This window comes from Corvus brachyrhynchos, unplaced genomic scaffold (assembly GCF_000691975.1).
Source record: "Corvus brachyrhynchos isolate BGI_N302 unplaced genomic scaffold, ASM69197v1 scaffold32, whole genome shotgun sequence".
NCBI lineage: Eukaryota > Metazoa > Chordata > Aves > Passeriformes > Corvidae > Corvus > Corvus brachyrhynchos.
This window is the reverse complement of record NW_008237919.1, coordinates 9,279,216-9,298,960: the sequence shown is the minus strand read 5'-3', so window position 1 is coordinate 9,298,960 and position 19,745 is coordinate 9,279,216. Positions and strand designations below refer to the sequence as shown.

General features: G+C 39.1%; 1 protein-coding gene across 1 annotated transcript in view; it reads right to left on the bottom strand.

Annotated features, from left to right (window-relative positions):
* SRGAP1 (SLIT-ROBO Rho GTPase activating protein 1) overlaps nucleotides 1-19,745 on the bottom strand; it is a 74,382-nt gene that overhangs the window by 26,411 nt on the left and 28,226 nt on the right. Inside the window, exons 6-14 of the mRNA XM_017733185.1 lie at nucleotides 18,734-18,955; nucleotides 17,869-17,970; nucleotides 16,038-16,235; nucleotides 15,834-15,918; nucleotides 11,566-11,593; nucleotides 9,111-9,213; nucleotides 5,183-5,243; nucleotides 4,944-5,021; nucleotides 3,283-3,417 (exon numbers count right to left, since the gene is read on the bottom strand). Of these exons, the coding sequence (XP_017588674.1) occupies nucleotides 3,283-3,417; nucleotides 4,944-5,021; nucleotides 5,183-5,243; nucleotides 9,111-9,213; nucleotides 11,566-11,593; nucleotides 15,834-15,918; nucleotides 16,038-16,235; nucleotides 17,869-17,970; nucleotides 18,734-18,955 (1,012 nt within the window). The remainder of the gene's footprint in view (nucleotides 1-3,282; nucleotides 3,418-4,943; nucleotides 5,022-5,182; nucleotides 5,244-9,110; nucleotides 9,214-11,565; nucleotides 11,594-15,833; nucleotides 15,919-16,037; nucleotides 16,236-17,868; nucleotides 17,971-18,733; nucleotides 18,956-19,745) is intronic.

Below are 19,745 nucleotides of genomic sequence, written 5' to 3'. Positions count from 1 at the left end.
TCACTATTTTTCAGATCATGAATGCAATATGAATTAAGAGTATTTAAAAACATTTAATTAAACAAGTGAAAGTTTTCTGGACTTTATGTATCAATTGTGATCTAAAGAAGTTACACTGACCTAAGTTCTCACAGAAACCTGTTCCCTTAGCAGAAAGACCAAGATACATAATATCTGAGGCCGCATAAGCACAGGAAAAAAACCTAATGAAACTATGATTGATTCAAAGTCTGAAATGGAGGCGAAATCTTGCCTAGATGATTTTCCTTTTTGCAAGATATCCAGTGTTAAAGTTAAAATATAGCAATGCAAATAGTCTTCTAGAACCACAGTTTATGATAACATGTACCATGTAGGTGCTACACAGTATATTTCGAAATGCTTGCTGGTTTGTTTTGGAGTTTTTTCCCAATAAAACATTCTTATTCCTTGGAAGTGGTGCACCATTCAACGAAGTGTATAGAACAGTACGCAGCTGTAAAAACACTCCACCTCAGGCTTCTCAGATAACCAGAAGATGCGACCACACAGCCCCTTGTTCCCAGCATATGCTTCTGGGGCTGGCTCTGTGTGCAAGGCACAAGAGCTGTTTCTTTCCTCATACTTCATTCAAACTCCTCCCTCTGTGACAACACAAAGTAAACTCACCCCGGTGTGCTCAAAGAGAAAACCCCTTTTGTCCTGCCTTGGTCCACATTTAACTCTCCTCCCTGTGCTGAAGGCATTGATACGCCATTTCAGTGTGCCCCTAATGATAACCTTGTGAAAACCAAACCAAACGACAAAATCATCCCCCCCCATGCTTCCTCCAAAACCTGTCAGAAAACAGATCTTGGACTCTTTCAACATATTATCACGAAGAAAATCCTCTGCTTTCTTGTACAACAGCAATAGCAGAAGTCAAAGCTAGCAGAACTACTCAGTCATTACACCTTGTTTTGACAAACTGTCATAGAGATGATAACCCAGATTTATGACACCCTCAGAGAACACTCAGTCTAAACCAGGATCAGATGGCAACACCTCTTTCTCAACAAACATTTTAAAATGTTGCTGCGAAAAGCAGTGACTTTGTTCCAGGCTATTGTTGTTCCTGATTTCAGCTCTGCTGGATGATACTATTATTTAAATAAAAGGTTGTCAACTCACAAGAAAATAATTCACTGCAATAGTTGGACATTGTCTATGGAAAACAAGATCTAGTATTAAGGATCTATTATTCGCAGCCATTTTTCTTGAAGTTCTTAAGAACAAAATAAATACCTTTTTTGGGACAATTGAATTGGAACCCTCTCAGACAGTGGTGCTCTGAAAGGTTGGTGAATCACTCCTGCCTGTGCAGGTGCCACATAATCTATCTGCTCAGTCCACTGAACTTCTACCCGTCTTTCCAAATACCCCATTCCCTCTTCAGTCCCTTCAGTGGTGAATGAAAACTCTTTGAAATCATCCAGGTTCCTCTTCTTGGAACACATTTAAAAGGCTGTTTTGGGCAAAGATCTTTGCATCTCCTGAGCATTCACTTGTATAATCTCTGTAAACTGAACACTCATTCTTGGTATTTTACAATTTAGTTTACAATTGTATTTAAAGCTCTTCAACACAGCAGACTGCAATACCATCTCCACATGTAACAACCACCATTTATATTTTTCTTAATGCTTAGTCAAAATAGTGAAGACATAAAGAGATCAAATGGGCAGAATCTGACAGCAGAAACTTTGAGAAAGAAATCCGGTACAAATGTTTAATGACGAAAGTGATTAATCATTTGAACATCTTATCCAAGAATGTGGTAGATTTTCTATCAACTGAAGCCACTAAATCAATAAATTTTTCCAGCAGATATGCTTTAATTCATCTAGAAGTTACGGAAACCGGTGCAGGATTATTAGGTAAAGTTCTATCATCCCTGTCATGCAGAAAATCACTGAGTTAAAATGACCCTTTTTTAGATTTCAATTTCTATGACTTGCAGAGATTTTCTGGGCTGTGGCACCATCGTTAGCTAAAGCTGAACTGAAGCAGAACCAGGACTACGCTTCCTAAAAAGACAGTGTCCCCCTCAGCATCAGAGATCAGACTGCTAAACTGTGGTTTTCAGGTCCTTTAGGACTCCTCAGTGCCACCAAGTCTGTAAATAGCAACAGCTGAAAAAAAAAAAAGAAACACAAAATATTGTACATATATGTGGTCACAGTGATCCACGTATTTGTAACCTCCAGCAGGAGTTACTGCAATCCTCCTTATGTGGGAAGCAAACCACACACATCGTGTCCCCCAAGTAGAGAGCTGAAAACCCCACCTGATCGCCAGCCTGGGACACTTTGCACCCATCACCTGGTGGCCCTGCCTGCTGGGCTGAGACCTCTGCCAAAACAACAGTTTGTAGAGCCTGACCTAATTAATATTCCAAAGGACTGGCTCTCATTACCTGTGGAACTGCCTTTTTCTCCATTTGGTTGAAGCAGGCAAGTTATAAAGGAAGGGTAGAAAGGAAATTCCTCCTCAAAGCTAGCTCCTCTGACCACTGTGCCCACAGGAAACAGCGAAGTCTACTGATGGTTGGATTGGCCTCACCCCTCAACACCTGCAGGGGTCAGTGACCTGGGTCCCTGAGGTTTTGTGCATGTCAAAGCAATTCACTCAACCACTGACAACTTTCCAAATTACTACAACCTCTCTGTGTCTGGCTATGAGCACCAGCAGCACACAGATCATGCGATGCTCCTCCAAGGCATCCTATTACAACTTGCGTGTGGGAAGGCAGACCAGGCTCTCCCGCAGACAACTCTCAGCTGTTCCCCTCTATCCCTGCACTGAAGAGTTTTCTGGGTTGGATCGGTAGTTTTGAGCTGAGCACAATAAAGGTCCAGAATCACACAATGTTGAGCAGTTAGTTACTTATTCACCAGTGCTGACCCCAAGCTGTGGGGCATGAAAACCTTCTTGGAAAGTAACACAATCTGTTTGCATGTTCATGACTTCATTCCCTTCTGTCTGTGCACAGAAGAAAATAATAATGCGTTTAAATTTAACTATCCCTTGTACAGCAAAAGATATTCTTCCTGCCCTATTAAACAAAGAACTGTACTGTACATTAATCCCATTAGAAAAAGGGAACAACCACAGCTGTGAGTATGACTAACAACTGACCCAGACTACTACACATGGCAAACAAATCATCTCAGGAAAATCTGTGAAGTTAGCTCTTTTTTCAGGCTACTACTGCATTATCTGAAAGTAAAATTCTATTGAGAAAAACCAGAAATTTCTACTTACTGATACAAGAAATAAGATCATTAAATCTTTCCTTAGGAAAGACAGGATTTTCCAGCCCTCGGAAATAGAGCTTCAGTACTCCAGCAACTGAGTTAATGTCATGGTTACTTTGGTCATCTGCCAAAGGATTTTCACCTTAAAAAGTAAATAAAGTGAATGAAACACACATGCAGGAGCATTCTTGCATGAAACATTTTTATAAGTGAGTGACATTTTGGGCGGTTTTTGTTTTTAGTGTGTGGGAGGTGGCAATGCAAGCATTCAAGTAAGATAATAAACACTGATGTAGAAATCCCAGACTATGATTAAACTAAAAAAAGGCAGCCTAAATAAAGCTTCCCTACAATTACATAACCCAGGGATCTCTTAGGTCCTGAACTTCCAGCTAGGTATTTATGGACATGTCGTGATTTACAGTTAGTAAAATAAAAAAGCCAAACGTTCTTAATTGAATAGAGTTTTGCAGACTTTTCTTTGGACCCCTACATGAAGCAAATGGAGTAAGATCACTCATTGAATTGAAAGATGTGTCTTCATTCTAAAAATGTAAAACATCAGGAATATATGCAACCATTTGGTTGAAAACCTAACTGAAACCTCAGCCACGACTGCATATTTTATTTATGTAATTTTAAAGGCTTAATCTTTATTTTGAAATGCTTTAAAATGTATGGATCTTCAAGGATAACACTACCTAGGAGGAGCAGCTAAGAATAAGCAGATTTAAAAGCTGCAGAATGGAGGGATGTGGCTTCACTTAGCAAGTGAAAACAGCTGCTTTATGTATCTTGTCAAAGACAAGATCAGGTTTAACAAGATATATATAACTAATACTGGGGAGAAAAATACTGTGCATATTTTCTCATGCTTTTAGTCACAAGACTTCTTACTCCAAGGGTTTTGTCATTAGCACGATCTGCAAAAGTTTTAATTTTCCCTAGAAATTAAAAAAACCCAGCTTTTAAGACTCAAAAAAAGGAATGTAAGATTTAAAAAAAATGTAACAAGTATTGCTTTAACACAGTTAGAGGACTGCTGGACCCTGGTTTCCCTAGCAGAGCAATCCTAGGCTGGGAGTTGGAAGCCACTAATGTTTAAAAAGCTGGTTTTACTTCCTGGTATTTTTCATGTAATTCCTCCTCTGGGGCTGAAGTTTCCTTTGGGAATGAAAAATGGAATGACCCGTTTTTTTTTACTCTCTATTTTCCTGGATTGTGATGCAACTTTGGCAGAAGGACCAGAAAGTTGAGCACTCATATTCCAGAAGATCAAGCAACAGGACTTTCAAATTGCATTAAGTAGTCTCTTGAATCAAATTAAACTCATTACCTTTCTTTTCTGAGGATCTTTAAAATAAAATACACAGAAACTATTATTTGCAGTTTACCATTAACAAAAAACTAATGTTTACAGTTGATTCAAGAGTCATATGTCTTGTCTGAACAAAATAAGAAAAACCCTCAAGCTCCTAGGACATAATGGAGGATAAACATGCACATGTCATCATTGTACTTCATGTTTAAGCATGTGATGGCACAAAGTTTTAGGTGCAGTACACACAGTACATACAATCTGTTTAAACAGTCAAGAAAATAATTAGAATTTAGAAGATTTTTAAATGTCAGATATTAAGGTGCTCAAATAAATGAAAATCCAATTACCTCTCTCAAATGAATTTTTAATATCATTGACTTCCACCTGGGAACCAGACACTCTAAAAATTCCCTGATGCTGAAGACCTGCAGAAAAGATGGGAGACAGTGGTGAAAAATGAATTAATTTTTAAAAATACTTTTAACCTCTATTTTAAAAACCAGTTGTAGTGCTAAATGAGGAACGTAAAAGATTTATGAAAAAGTCAGGGCAGTAATGAAATGACATAGTTTTTGTCAGAGCTTACCATATAAGTTTATAAATCTGATACAGCTTTCCACAATAAGAGGAATGACTTGCCCTGAATCCTGCAGAAACAAGAGCAGAACGAGTGAGCTGCAGATCAGAAAGAGGAAATCTCCCTACTACGGCCTAATGTGAAAATGGACTTTCTTGGTCAATCTAGATGGACATACAGTGCTGGTAAAAAAACACCTAAGTAAAAATATCACTTCTAACAGAGTTCTCTTCCCATTTAGAGGGAGGGAAGAAAAGGAACAGGTGAAGAAAAGAATTATGGTTCTTAAAATCCTTTAATCAGGAAATTCAGTTCTCTACCCCTGTTACCATATCTGGCTAACACTGTATGTGACATCCAGGCTCATGCATGCATTTTAGATTTCTGAAGCAAAATGAGTTAAAGCAATGAATTTGCCCTTTAGAAAGATTATTACTAAGAATAATAATTCATGATGAAGATGATCCCTCTGCATCAATTTAACTGACCTTTCTTTTCCTGGTGGAGAAAATCCTACGTGGACCTAATTATGCAGGACTTAATTCCTCAATGTGGGGGTTTTTTATTATTTAGTAGGGTTTTTTTGGTAAAAAAAAAAGTTTATGGCAAACAATTTGCAAGGCATTTCTGGATTTGCTGGACAATCAGAAACGTTCTTGGAGCAGAGCCACTGAATGACATTGCATGGGGTAGCAGAACGTCTCCCTCTGGACTAAGAGCACTGCTGTGCGCTCTGCTGGTTTGTGTGCCCTACCATGGGGAGACGATGGCCTGGCATGTTCTTTCTGGCTGCTCTAAATAGCTGATAATCACCGGGTGGTGAATTGCAGCTACCTTGAGCTGAGCATGTGGCTCAGCTGCTTCTTTTCTAGGCACAAAATTACTGGGAAAGGGAGGTCACAGCCTACACCTCCCCATCTGCCACTGGCAGAGTTCAGGAATCACAGCTCCTCATCTCAGCAATGATACAGCAGCAGGTCTGTAGCTACATTTTCAGTTACACAAAAGTGTTTTAAAAAAGGATAAAAAACATTTGTGATGGAAAGGGGTGAAGATGACTGTACACTAATTTTCAGTGAGTTACTTGTCTTTTCCTTTTAAACTGCTTATTTTCCGAAAGAATCATTGGAGTCCTTTTGTTTTGGCATTTTAAAAAGGGGATGTTTTAACCCAAGCACACTAGTGACCACAGGTTATTAAATACAGATTAAAGACATAAATAATATGGTTAAAAATTATTTGGAAAAGTTGGTGCTTATGCTGCAAAAATTAGTTTCAAAAGTAATCTTAGAATTTCTTGTCTTGAAAGCTGTAATTTTTCTTTCCAAATGCATTTCCAATATGTAAGTGCTCAGAGAATTGACTAATTCATTTGAAAGTTTAGTACAAAATCAGTTTGAATTATAAAACCATGAATTCAAAAGCACCTTGTAACTCAAACCACACATTTCCTCTTATAAGCTAGTACTTCGTTTTCATACTAAACTACACTAATGGAAAGTTTATGAATTAAGCTCAAGTAGAAAAAACTACTAAAATCCGTGCTGGTTTAGTGGGGCTTACAAAAGACTGTTATCACTAACTATGCTATTTAAATTGCAGCTTGTTCGTCTTTTAATTCAAAACCTAGCAAAGACTGGCTAGCCAAGAACCAGTAATGGCTGCATTAGCATTTCCTCTTTGACTTGTGTCACGGTTTGGTAACAGCTAAATAAAAAACCCCTTGGAACACATCAGTTGTTAAACCCAGGAACACCATCATCTTCACCAACACCGAGCAGCCTGGCTCTCCAGAAAAGCAGAGTATTAGAAAACGTGCACAACATGCACCCACATCTCCTGTTAGTACACTGGTTCATGCAAAGAATGTGAAGCCCAGGAAAAGATAGCGTTTGCAGTAAGAAATTACAAAAAAAACCCCAAACCCAAATCACTTTCATACCTGGTTTTGGAGAATCTGTTCAGAACCACACAAAACTTTGTACTTAAGTAATACCCTTGTCTTGGGGTGACTTTATGATGTGTATCCCATATCGTTGCTCTATGCCCAGAAATTAACTTTGTGCCTTTCACTTCCGGGACTATGCTTTGATAACCTATGACAACCCTGAAATAATCTAAACTAACAGCTTTGCCTTTTGGATCTAATCAAACAACAATAATTTGAAATAACAATCTGTGTTGGTGAGTGTCAAGAACAGTGAGCCTACTGCTACTGTGAATTTAATCTGATGTGTGTAGTCAGTGAATGTATGTTTGCAGCTAGTTATAATTTCTTATGATGCAAAACTCTTAACAAAAAGCTATTTGGTGTGATACTGTATTTCACTAGCTGTAATCCTTTTGTGCCTGTCAAAATAATTCATCTCTATCAGGAATGACACGGTCTTTGGGCAGAGATGCTATCCTACGGTAGCTCCCACACTGGCAAATCTGTCATAAGGCTACCAGCTTTTTTGACCTCTTTCCTTCTGAAATTATGTAGGACTCCCCACTTGCAAGTAAGCCCTGTCACCCACACTGCCATGTAGTATAACCTTTGTCTCTGTGAAGGAAAATGATGAGGTACCATTTCTCCTGATTTGCTTTGCCCTTCTCTAGTCCAGGGGCTTTCATTGTGAGAATTTCTGCTTCCTTGCTTACTTTCACCCCTAAGTGTGCATGCGGAAAAGCTTGATGCTGAGAGATTTTTCCAGCTCCCAGCCAGCATCTGTGCGAAAGCAGGACTTTCACATGAGTGCTGGCAGAGAGCTGGAAAATCTCTCGGCATCAAGCTTTTCAGCATCCACACTTAAGCAAGAAACAGCTCATGATACTCATCTATTTCATCATGAGATGATTTCTCAAAGTCTTTGCATTTCACGGCACCTCCTGTGTAACAATAATAATGAAAATAATAATAATAGTTTTCCCTCCAGTTATACTGAGGATTTCTGAAAGCTTGACTCAAAGACAGTTAAACCTGTACAGTGCCACTGAGCACAGAATTTGTTCTGCAAAGTGTTTGCCACTAGCTATACTGAACAAGAAAAAAATAAATCTCTGTAACATTCAAACCCAATTCACAGAGCTTGCAGTCAAGAATTTTATTCATTGCATTTATAAATGTAATTTCACCATTTTTAAAGATTTCTTTCCTGTAGCTGTGTCAGCTAGCGTCCAGAGGCACTAATTGTGATGGGCTGGTGCTTGAAAATGAGTAAGAAAATATCCATCATTTAAGACTACAATCCCTCCAGAGTTCTGCTCTGGTTTAGTTTTGCCTGCTATATTTGTACACTCATTTCTTAATGCAAACTTCTCCCTCCAGGTCTTTGAAAGAACTGATTTTGAGCCAGGCATGAATGCAACCCGAGAGCCAGGCAGAGCTGGTTCTCTTGTCACCAGAACTATACCTGATGTCTTGTGTGAGAGTTCCTTCGGCCTCGGCTAGAAGCATTATTAGAAATAAAAGTATGAGAAAGAAGAAGATAGTAAATACAGCAAAGATACAAGACCCAGAATAGCGGTGATCACAATTTCACACAATATAATAAATTCCTAAAGTCATAGGAAATCAAAATCTGGATATCAAACCCAGGGAAGTACTGCTTGTCCATAGACTTTGAACACTGAAAGTAATGAAAATAACAAGCAGGAAACTGTGGTAAATTGTGGGATGCACCACTACATCCTATCTTCTACATGAAGCTAAGTTTCCTCTTAAAAGCAGGCTGCCAATACTATTCCTACTTGATTAACAAAACTGTAGGGAGGCTAATGTGAGAAACAAATCCCCGTCTTTCCCTTTGACTTCAGGAAGTATTATATTGATCAACCGGGAAAGAAGAGCCCCAGGACAGACTTAAACATAATGATCTGCCTCAGCTTTTGTGAGCTGGTGACCATTATAGTAAGAAGCGTTGAGATCAGCCACTGGGGTGGCTGGTGCCAGTACCTTGATGAACGACTCCAAATCACCATTAAACAACTTAGCACTATACTGTGATCGGGGTCTGGCCTTCCTGTGTTTCTGGGGCTTAGGGGGAAGATTTGGAGGCCTAAGGGAAGGGAATATGATTACTGAGCAAGGTAGAATTAAGTCACGCAATAAAATGAAATGTCTGTAAGCTCATGGCAAAACAACAGAACACTGTAAAGGGAGCAACAAACACAGACCTTATCAAAAAAAGGCTTTTCATCAAATATAAGTGTAACACTGATTAAAGAGTGGAGAACTGCCCCATTAATAATGCATTACTTACGGATAAATAATGACATTCTTTATGAATGCCTGTTTTGCAGTTTTACCATATAAATTTATTCCAAACACTGCACGATCAGAATGGCTTTTTTTGTTGTGGTCATGCATAAAATGTGCAGAAACCACTGAAATTCATCCTGCCAGCCATGGCAGAACACAGACCACTCCAAGCACCTCTTATCAAGCAGAAAAGTTGCTTCATGCTGGAGAAGCTTCAAATGCAAATTAAAGCTGCTCAGCACACTCCTAAGATGCTTCAAAACCAAACTGACTGCATTTTCAACCAGAGCCAGGAAGGTTAAACAGCTTTAGCTTTGCACATCCAACCACCAACAACTTCACACACAAAAAAACCCACCTTGCTAATTAGCTAATGGAATTAAAGGTATACCAACTTGAACAAATAAGTAAAACCAGCATAACACAAAAAGAAGCATTGGAAGAATACACAAAACTTTGGTCTGCAAAATTTTACCTAGTGTGTTATACCTGTGATGACTACAACTGAAAGAGATTATAGGAAGTAAATGCTATTTGTTCTCTAGGTCACAAACTCCTTCGTGAATGTCATGCCAACAGCTTTCTTAGTTCCCATGCACTAGCAGTTTCTATAGGGTTTTTTGGAATTAGCAAAAATTCAAATGTTTTTGGGGGATCAATAAGGCATAGAGCATTCAACAGTGGGACTTCAGTCTGAGTACTATCTGCTATTTTAAACTCATCTTTAAATATATCCTCTTCCCGCCTACAATTTAACTTTGACCTTGAAGAACATTTCTGTTTGCATGTCTCACAGTCTTACAGGAAATGTAACTGAACCTTGGGGCAACAGGCAGGGCCCAGCCAAAGCCCAGGAGCTGGTGCTGAGTAACAGATGGGCAGGCTCTACTCCTCAGAGTATCTTTCTCTAAGTGACCAGCTGTGAGGAGATACAAGGTAAGATGGCTTCACTGCTCCCGCACTTTACTAAGGTAAAATCATTGCCTAAATCCACCATCTTCTTTCAGCTGTTTACACAGCAGGGAACTTAGGATGATGTGAGCCTGATGAGTCGCCTGCTTTGGAGTCAAGAAAGGAGGTTTTTCTCATTAGACATAAACTTGTTGATTTCCACACATTCCTGGAATGGTAACATCTGGAGGCAGAGTTAAACATACAGTTGTCAGAATTAATGTCAGCAACTGGGAAGAATGCTCTGATTTGTTACCACTTTTCAACTGAGGTCATATAAGAAAACTAGTTGAGCAAGTCCAACTTTACAGAGCTAGAAAAGAACATGGGAGTGGTGGGAGAAAATCTGGCGTAAAGTCTGTAGAGATGTCCCGGGAACATTGGGACCAGGCAAGGTGGTTCTTGAAGGCATTGGGCAAGGATGTATTGCACGGAAAGGGAAGAGCGAGACCAGGAAAGTTGGGCTGAATGTTCCTGCTTTACCAGGACACACTGCCTGTAGCAGTAACACATACAAGTGGCAGCTGCAAATCCAAGCAGTTGCCACTGCCCCCCTCCTAGTCTCTGGGGGCTGCAGAGCTTATCCAGGTTTATATCTGGAGGCAGCTTCAAAGGTGTGGGATTACACAACTGAAAAAGTACGTGCAGCACAAAGCTGGGAGATCCAACACTGAATCCCTTCTCTTCTGTGGATATACAGAGCCATTTAAGCACGGAACACATGGATGCTGGGGGAGGCAGGTATTTGTGTCCAGAGCTAGGTTATCAAAGATACAGCCCACTGCCCAAACTGATCTTCCTACCAGGTTCTTTTAAACTGTGTATCCTGAACAAGGGAATTACAGACTATGAGGGGCAAGGTATCTCTTGACAACTGAAAAATATTTCTTTTCTAGCACCGAAGTGCCCCCTGCAACTTCCAAATCTGATGTGTGATTCACAAAGATTTTTAAGGATGTCCCAGCTTGTCCCACACTTGACACTGGCCAAAGCAGCTCACAAGAATGAGGAAGATCAACAGTCTGGTCCTTTACTCATCAGCATGCTGAAACAGAAATGCTGAATGTTAAAACACACAGGGTCTATACATAATTTACGTATCAACAGCAACAGCCCTTACGAAGTTGTTCTAAAATTTGTAAATTCTAGGATTTTACCTACTTTTAAGTCTAAACGAAGTCAGATAAAAATATCTTACCTTGTTGTCATGTATTCAGCCCTGTGACCTAGAAAGTTCAATAAACAGGAAACAATGATTTGTAGGTTTTAGGTTGAAATTTTTGTATCTAAATTACACTTAGCAAATTATTTTTAGTCCTAACTTTCATGCTACCAGCAAAAGATACACAACTATAAAGCAAACAGGGCAGTGTAGTTATCTACTATCTCCACAGTTGCATTTAAAATACAAACAAAACTCATGTTGCGGAACAACTTTTAAGAAGCCTGCCCACAGATAAAGAGTCACTTGATACTGTAAGTAATTTCAAGTAAAATTCCAAACAATGTCTATTGTTGGTGCTCATATGTTTCAGTGGCTAAATCAGTATGGAAATAGAGCTGTGCCAAGATTAGATTACATCTCCCCCTGCGCCTTGTGCCTAAACCTGTTCAGTGCTGAAAATACAGAGCTCTAGACATAAGTAGTTATAGAAAGACTTCCTACTCTCTTTTCTCTGTGTACTGCAGGAAAAAAGTACAACACTATCACTGAGAAACACCACAGGGCACTGCAGGGAATTGTAAAGAAGCAAATATCATATTCCAGAAAGGCTCCTTTGCAGATCAGCATACCAGTAAGTCAGGCATGCCTGACTCATCATAATGAAAAACAAAATAATGAAACAGGACAAAGATCATGGTATGGTAAGTTCCAATGAGCCAAACATTGCCAAAGGGAAATTGTGCGCTATTAATTTATTAAAAATCTTTGAACATGTCAGTAAAATACTGGATAAAGAAGAATCAGTTCAATTAATTTACTTAGGCTTTCAAAGGCTACTGATAACTTTCATCACAGGAGGTGACTTAAAGCAATTAAACAGCCATAGATATAGTGGCAAAATATTCTCACTGATCAAAAACCAGTGAAGAAAAGGGAAACCCAGTGGACTTGAAATGGTCTTTTTTCATCATGGCAGAAAATGTAACAGCCTTGCCATTAGGACCATTTATGCAATCCATCCGGCAGTTACTAATGTCTTGAGAGATCACAGCAGCTAAGGAGGCAGAGCACTGTGCAGATCACTGAAATACTTTTGTATCGAATCCTGACAAAACTATGAAAATCTTCAAAGGGGTTAAGTGACATGCAGTGCAAACAAAATTCACTATTAACATGTTCAAGTAAGGTATTAGGGAAGAATTAAACACCTATACCAGTGAACAGAACTATGGATACAAACTTTGAAAATCACTCTGAGCTTCACTTGGGCTAGGTCTAAGTACACGTCTCAGTTCGAAAGTGACACCAAAACAGCTTGTTAGATTCCAGGACTCAGGAGTAACAGTGATATGAAAACCACAGTATTATGTGCCAATATTCAGATGCACGCTGAGTACTGCACAGTATTGACGACCCTAGTCTGAAAATGTATTTTCCAGTACCAGAAGAGTGTGGATTCCCTGAAAGTGGCACAAAGAAGCAGCTCTGGGAAAAATCTCTGACATTAAGGCATGTGAATCTTGTTGGCATCTATTTTAGATAGGGGAAAAAGAGAGATCAAAGAAGAGTATGAAAAATAACCTATAACAGAAAAGGAGTAAGCCAAGGACTTCTCCCTACTCAGGTTACCAAGGGAAATTCACTGACACTAAGAATCCCAATAATAAATGGTAGTAAAACAGAAGATGTTACAAATGCTGTGCCTGGGGGATTTTAAACACATCTTTGATATTTAACAGTTTAGGGCAAAAGGTGTCTGGGTCTTAGGGGCAATTTCTTCTATAACTCCTTGTTTCCTTTCCTGCACTTCTCTTTTCTTTGTTAATTTCTTCCTTCAATAGAGGAGCCTTTGGATCAGGATTAATATGAACATGAGTGTGCTTCCTATGTTTAGTATCAATTTCATTTGAGTGTTTCTTATTTACTTTCCAAGTCTGTAGATGCAGATTCAGCACAGAGCACTTCATCTGTCTTTCCTGTGCAGATCATGAATATGTATCTGCTGTGTCCATAAACAGCAAGACTGTAGTAGACAGGTGATGAACCAGAACAGAAGCCCAATGTTGTTAACATCATGGACACCAGATGGGAGCCTGGATCGATCCAGCCTATATCCTTACACCGTAGAGTAGCAAGAAAGGGTGCCAAAGGAAAACCTGCAGCTGATACAATGCTCTCCTTCTCCCCCCAGTCTCCCTAGCTTTATTTAACACAGCACACTGTGTTATTTGTCTAGTCTTGTTGACATGAAAGTTTCCAGAAAAGGCAGTTTGAGGGGAGCAGTTCACTTCCTACAAATTCATTTTTATATTAGCAGTAACATTCATAATTCCACTGTAATTCAATCCTTTTAATCCTCCCCATTCAAGAAACTTTCAGAATCCAGGTCCTCTGTCCCAGGCATGGGGATTTTAATGCAGGACATGCCTCAGCTGAGGGGGGTACTTGAACTTTTTAACCGATAAAAATGATGGCTTTCACACCAAATACCAGCTTTGAATGTAAATGTGTGTGTTTGGGGTACTATTTGTATGCGCCGTGCTATGGTGATGGGACAACAAATATGTGCAAAACCACTGTGGCCAACACAGATTAACTACGTGGGGGTTACAGCTGGTGTGTAGAAGGGAACTCTTCAAACAGAATAGTCCAAGCATGCCCCAGCATGGCAGAATGGCCCAGAGCCTAATGGCAATTTATCACTTAGGTCACCCTGCTGAGAAGTTTTTCTTTAGGTTTCCTTTCAAAGAATTCTTTCCTTACTTTTTTCCAACATGGTTAATGCAGCAGATTCTGTTGCCTTTTGTTTCCCCTTTCACTTTATTTTTCCAAATATATTTTCAATGAGCTTCCAGGAGAAAAATGTCCTCTTTTTTTTGACTAAAGTCAGCTGCACACTTTTTTGTGCAAATAAACTGCTCACCATACACATTCAAAATAAAAATCTATTGAATGAAAACTTTCATGAGAAAGAAGATAACACAGGTAGCTGTCTAAAAACAGCTACCATCTTCTACAGTTCAGTTTTGAAAGAAAATGCTGCTTATATGCTACCCCCAACCTCAGTCATTCCCTGGACAGGGGCTTCGTTTGGGTTATAGCCACTGAACTGCTAATAGCTGTTTAGGCACCTCCATGGGATTTGTGCACCTGGGCTTTTGTATTTAAACCAAGAAGAGATGTGTTTAACAACAGATACTTGGCAGTAAAAAGAAAATAAGTTGACACATCTTTTAGAGACATTCCTTTAGCAAACAGGTTTTCTTTCTTGAGTCTAAACTTTAAGTTGGAGTCTCTAACCTCCAGGAGAGAATTTTTACTCTTTGTGGTGTAATCTCACTTCTTCTCAAGTCTGTTCCACTCTGTGTCTAGTCCTCAAGGTTTGTACTGCAATTCCCCTTTTCCCTTTTGGTGCATGAGGAAGTGTCTGCTGGGAGGGCTGGTAAGAGACAGGCCGGAACTGTGCATAGTGTGCGATTCATTACTGCCTTAATTCAGCTTTACTTCATTTGATCTTTACTTCTGCTGACTTGCTTTAGATTTTAAGATGTGCTTTTAAAAACTGTGGAGAGTGTTCAGGACAACGGATAATCCTCTGCTATTGTAATTTGTAATGCAATAATTTTATGTGCAATAATGATAATCAACAGGTATAGAGCGATTAATGAAGTTTTCATTCATTTAAGTTTACAAAATGCAAATACTTTGTAAAAAATAACACTAGATTAAGTCTATAAGAAACCTACTACTGACATTAGTGAGGTCAGGATTTCACCTTTTACCTTTGATAAATGCTCCACTGAGTTGTTAGGCTGCAAGAAGGACATTAGTGTCCATGTGTTAGAAATGCTGCACTAGTGAGTCCACTGTACAAGATGCATCCTGGATAATTCTATGTGCTTTAAAAAGATCACTCTCTCTCAAGTCTTTAAAAAAAACCTCAAGCCAACAGAAATTGTTAGGATGTAGGAACAGTACATTTGTCACAGCTCTTAAATCAACCTGCACTGTGTCGCTCTCCTTTCAGACATGAGATTTTTCATTCAATAGCTCTGTCACCAGATAGAGTCACTTGTCTAAACATCTGTGCAGTGGAAGTAAGTATGTGTTGAAGAAGAAAAATCAATTTATTGTGTGTACTCTTACCACTGCACTGAAACTGTGACTGGTAAAAATCAAATCTATGCTTACAGGACAATTAAGCCTTAAGTTTTGTAATTCTTTTCCTGCATATCTTTGGCATTTCAGTGGCTTCACTGTATAGCTTGGAAACACTTTTCAGTTTACTGTGTGACATTTACCTTCTCCAAGTGTCCTCTGCAGCAAGTCATGTTTTGCTTGAAGTTTTGTGATGAGATTGCTACCTTCCAGATATTCTCTGAATTTCTGTAGAGATGCAGATGAATCTATTACTATGCATGACACATAAATTCCAGGAACTTCTGGATAATGTTTACTTCAGGTGTTTGGTCTGTATCACATGAATGAGGAAGTAACCAACATACCATGAAATAGAATTGCTCTGTTTCCTGCTGGTTTGCTCTTCTTTTTGCAATGCTAGGCTTACTCAGGTATGTCTCAGAGACTGTTGACTTCACAGACTCTGTTGAGCGACTGTGCTGGAAACACTCTGACACATCATAATCTTCAATGGTGACCATATCTTGTATTGTCTGCAGGGTAGCCTCTGTTGTTTTCTTAACCTGGTATTAAAAAGCATGATTTGCCAAATGCAACATAAATATATATAGGAACAGCTTAGAAGGGAAACTCATTACTCGCAGTAATTCTCTGGCACACTCCCCCAAACAAACTGGTGTGCAAATGTGAAAAGTTAGATGTGCTTAACAGATATCTACGTAACAGGTTTCCTGTCTAGTTCTCTGCTTTACCATGGTCTAACCCACAAACACAGATGTACTCTTGTGTTGGCTTTGTAGTGAATCAAGCATTTGTTTGAAATTAAAATTGAAATGTGACATGATTTGGTTATGGTCCCTAATCTGGGAGGCAATAGAGATGATGCACTACTCTGGAGGGTCAGCTCTCCTAAATGTGGTCAATGTGTCATATTGAATATGTACATCCAGGGATCTGGATCTGGCCAGAACAACATCATCCTCCAAGAAAACAATCTGTGACCCTGTACTGTGCAGCGCTATGATGAGGGGCATGGGGATGTTTAGACTGCAGAAGTGGACAGCGAGGGCTCGAGAAAGAACAATTTACACCAGACTCCCAGCCCTTCCTGTGACCTATGCAGCACCACTACTCATAGTGGAAACCCAGGCATGGATGCTGTGGATGAGGGATGCAGTTTCCACAGTGCAATAAAGTAACTGGCAAGATTCACAAGGATGTGATTTACTTCCCGGTTCTGCTTCAGATGGAGTCTCTATTAGGGTCGACCAAATCATGGACACTTCTACACACAACTCCAATGGGGGCAAATATTCCTTCCATGCCTGTCAAACGTTATTTCTGCCCCATGCCCTTCACTTCACTGAAAGAAATAATCTTTCCTCTTCTGTCTTTGTTACCTTGAGAGACTTTCTGAATGCAAGTGGTTGTTTCTTTTTTAAAGATGACTGTACATGTCTCACGGATATTAATATTTTGTTCTAGACATTCAACATACAAACTACAATGAGAAAAACTGGCATCCTGGAAACTTACCAGTAAAGTACATGAAGAAATTAAATTATTTCTATGTTTTCTTTTAAAAATAGATTCTCATTTAAACTGAAGGACTTTAACATTGTCTTAACTGTGATAAAAGTGAATTTTATTTCCACTGCCAGAGCAGGGGAAAGAGAACAGCATTGTTTATTCCATATTTTACAAAAATATGCTCTTTATTTTGCTGTTCCCGTCACAGGCATTCATTAGTCATGTTGATGAATAGCTGTAGCTGAGAGCATAAGAGATCTTGAGTCAGCTACCACAAAAGACAGTTCAAATTCCTTTGTACTACAGAAGTAGCAAGTTGAGGACTGGACAGAGGGTGGCCACAGAAGACAGTAACTGTTCTCAGTGGCTTTCTGTCACAAGAATTTAAAAATATGTGCTCTAACAAGTTTACACGGAAGCATCTGCAAAACGCAGAACTCAGTAATGTGAATGTATGGAGAAGTAAAAGACAAAGTTTTCAAACCTCTGTAAAGCAGGTGAGGATATATCTTAGCATATTTGCCAGTATTTGATTTTTAAAATTAAAACCACTTATACAGATTGGAGCCACTTCAGGGTCATTTACAAGCTTTTGGCAAGGTAGAAAACACTGCACCTTCCTGAAAATGATGTTCAATGCTTAGCCCTTGCAGACATAGGTCTTACCTCCTCGTTTTCAATTTTGAGTGTAGCCAATCGTGACTGTAGTTGTTGATATCTAAGCATAAGCTCTGCTTGCACAGGTTGCTGGGCAGTGACCTGGCAAACCTAACGAAGAATCAAAAAGAGCTGTAAGATGCAAGTAATTTAAAAAAACAGTCAATAGTCTTTGGTTGTTCTTCTTAAAGCTAGGTGAATTCCTACCAAAGCCATTAAAACTTAATAAAACAGACAATAAAATGTGCCCATCTAAATTTAAAGTATTTATATGTTACAAGGTGTGGAAGTATGTACTAGAAGCACAACCTTTTTCTATGTCTGCTTTTTGTTGCTTTTGTATCACACAGAAATGCAAACCCCAGAGTAACTTTCAGAAAAAAAGATGTACATGGGTGATTTTGAATTCTGCTTTGCTACTGGGCTTTGGTATAGCAGAACAGGGCACAGCTGTACCAGTATGCCTGAAATCTCCAGATGATAAAATGAGGGAAGAAGAAGGGGAAAAGGCTGCCTTGCAGCATGAATTATTTGGAGCGGCTCTGCAGCTGCTCTCAAATCGCACCCACAAACTCTGTTATGAGTGATGCAGGTAGTAAAGACATAAAGTCACTGCTTACACTAGTGCTGGACTGAGCACAGGTTGGCCAGCAAATTTATACCAATGTCATTATGAGTGATACTGAATAAAATGACACGTAACAGTTTTTACATGAGAACTTTGAAGAAACAGACAGTGCTGCAAGTTTTGCAGAATGTTATTGCTGATCTTTTGGGTAGCTTTTACCAGGCTCTTTGTTAAAGGGAATAAATTCTCTATCCTGGTATACAGAAACAGTCACTATGGGGATACTTATCTTATCAGTGTACAGACCTCATCACCCATATGAGATTGGAACTCAAATTTCATTGGTGGACAAAAAGCAGTGGGGTACATTTCCATGAATCTCTGCTTGTCACTGCGTGGCTCCAAGCTGTCAACTGCATTTTCAATGATGTCTAATCCCTCATGCCTGGAAGTTTCAAGGTTATACTCTGCAGACAGGTATGTTCTTAGGGCTCTGTTCAGACTAGCGTGGTATCCAAGATCACAACACTAAAAAAACAACAAACAGAAAAGACAACAAATTTAAAAGGAGGAACACCATTCCAATATCTCAATCCTGAAACTGCCACTAAAATTTTCTGTCCTGAAATTTTTCTACCTTTGAAGTATTTAACAAAATATCTTCTAAATTAAAACACACTACTGGGGTCAAGACAGTAAGTCGTATCCTCATTCTGTTGCAAAGATTAATGGACAGTTTTAGAAAAGAGATCAAGTGTACATGTGTGACAGTTTGCTTATCAGACGGAAGAGCAGGCACTGTATTTATATCAAAAAAAGTCTAGGACTACACACACAAGTGGGCTTTTCAGTATCAATAGCATGTGTAAGCCTTAAATCACCTATTTAAACCCACCCTGGCATAACTATCATCTAAGTTAATGACAGCACCAAAGTGGACTTGAAGCAATTCCCGCTTACCATGCCTGTGCCCAAACAAAAACATCCACAAATACCTTGAGCTTTTTGATGCAACAGGAATGGTTTAACATCTTTTCCACTGATGGTGAAAATGTATTTAATGTACACCTTATTTCCCATGCTCATACAGAGCCAGCAATGTACATCATGCTACTAAACGCAGAAAGTCATAACTTATGTCCTTTTTTTTTCTATGAAATGGAATGTAATTGAAACCTAATTGGTAAAACATAAAGTTGTGTTTGTTCTTGAATTTTAAACATCCTCAGTTCCCATTATTAATGTTTGATTAATATTTTAGAGAACAGCTAAGTATTTTTAAAATGTCACAGAAGTAGCACATCAATTGAATGTTTCC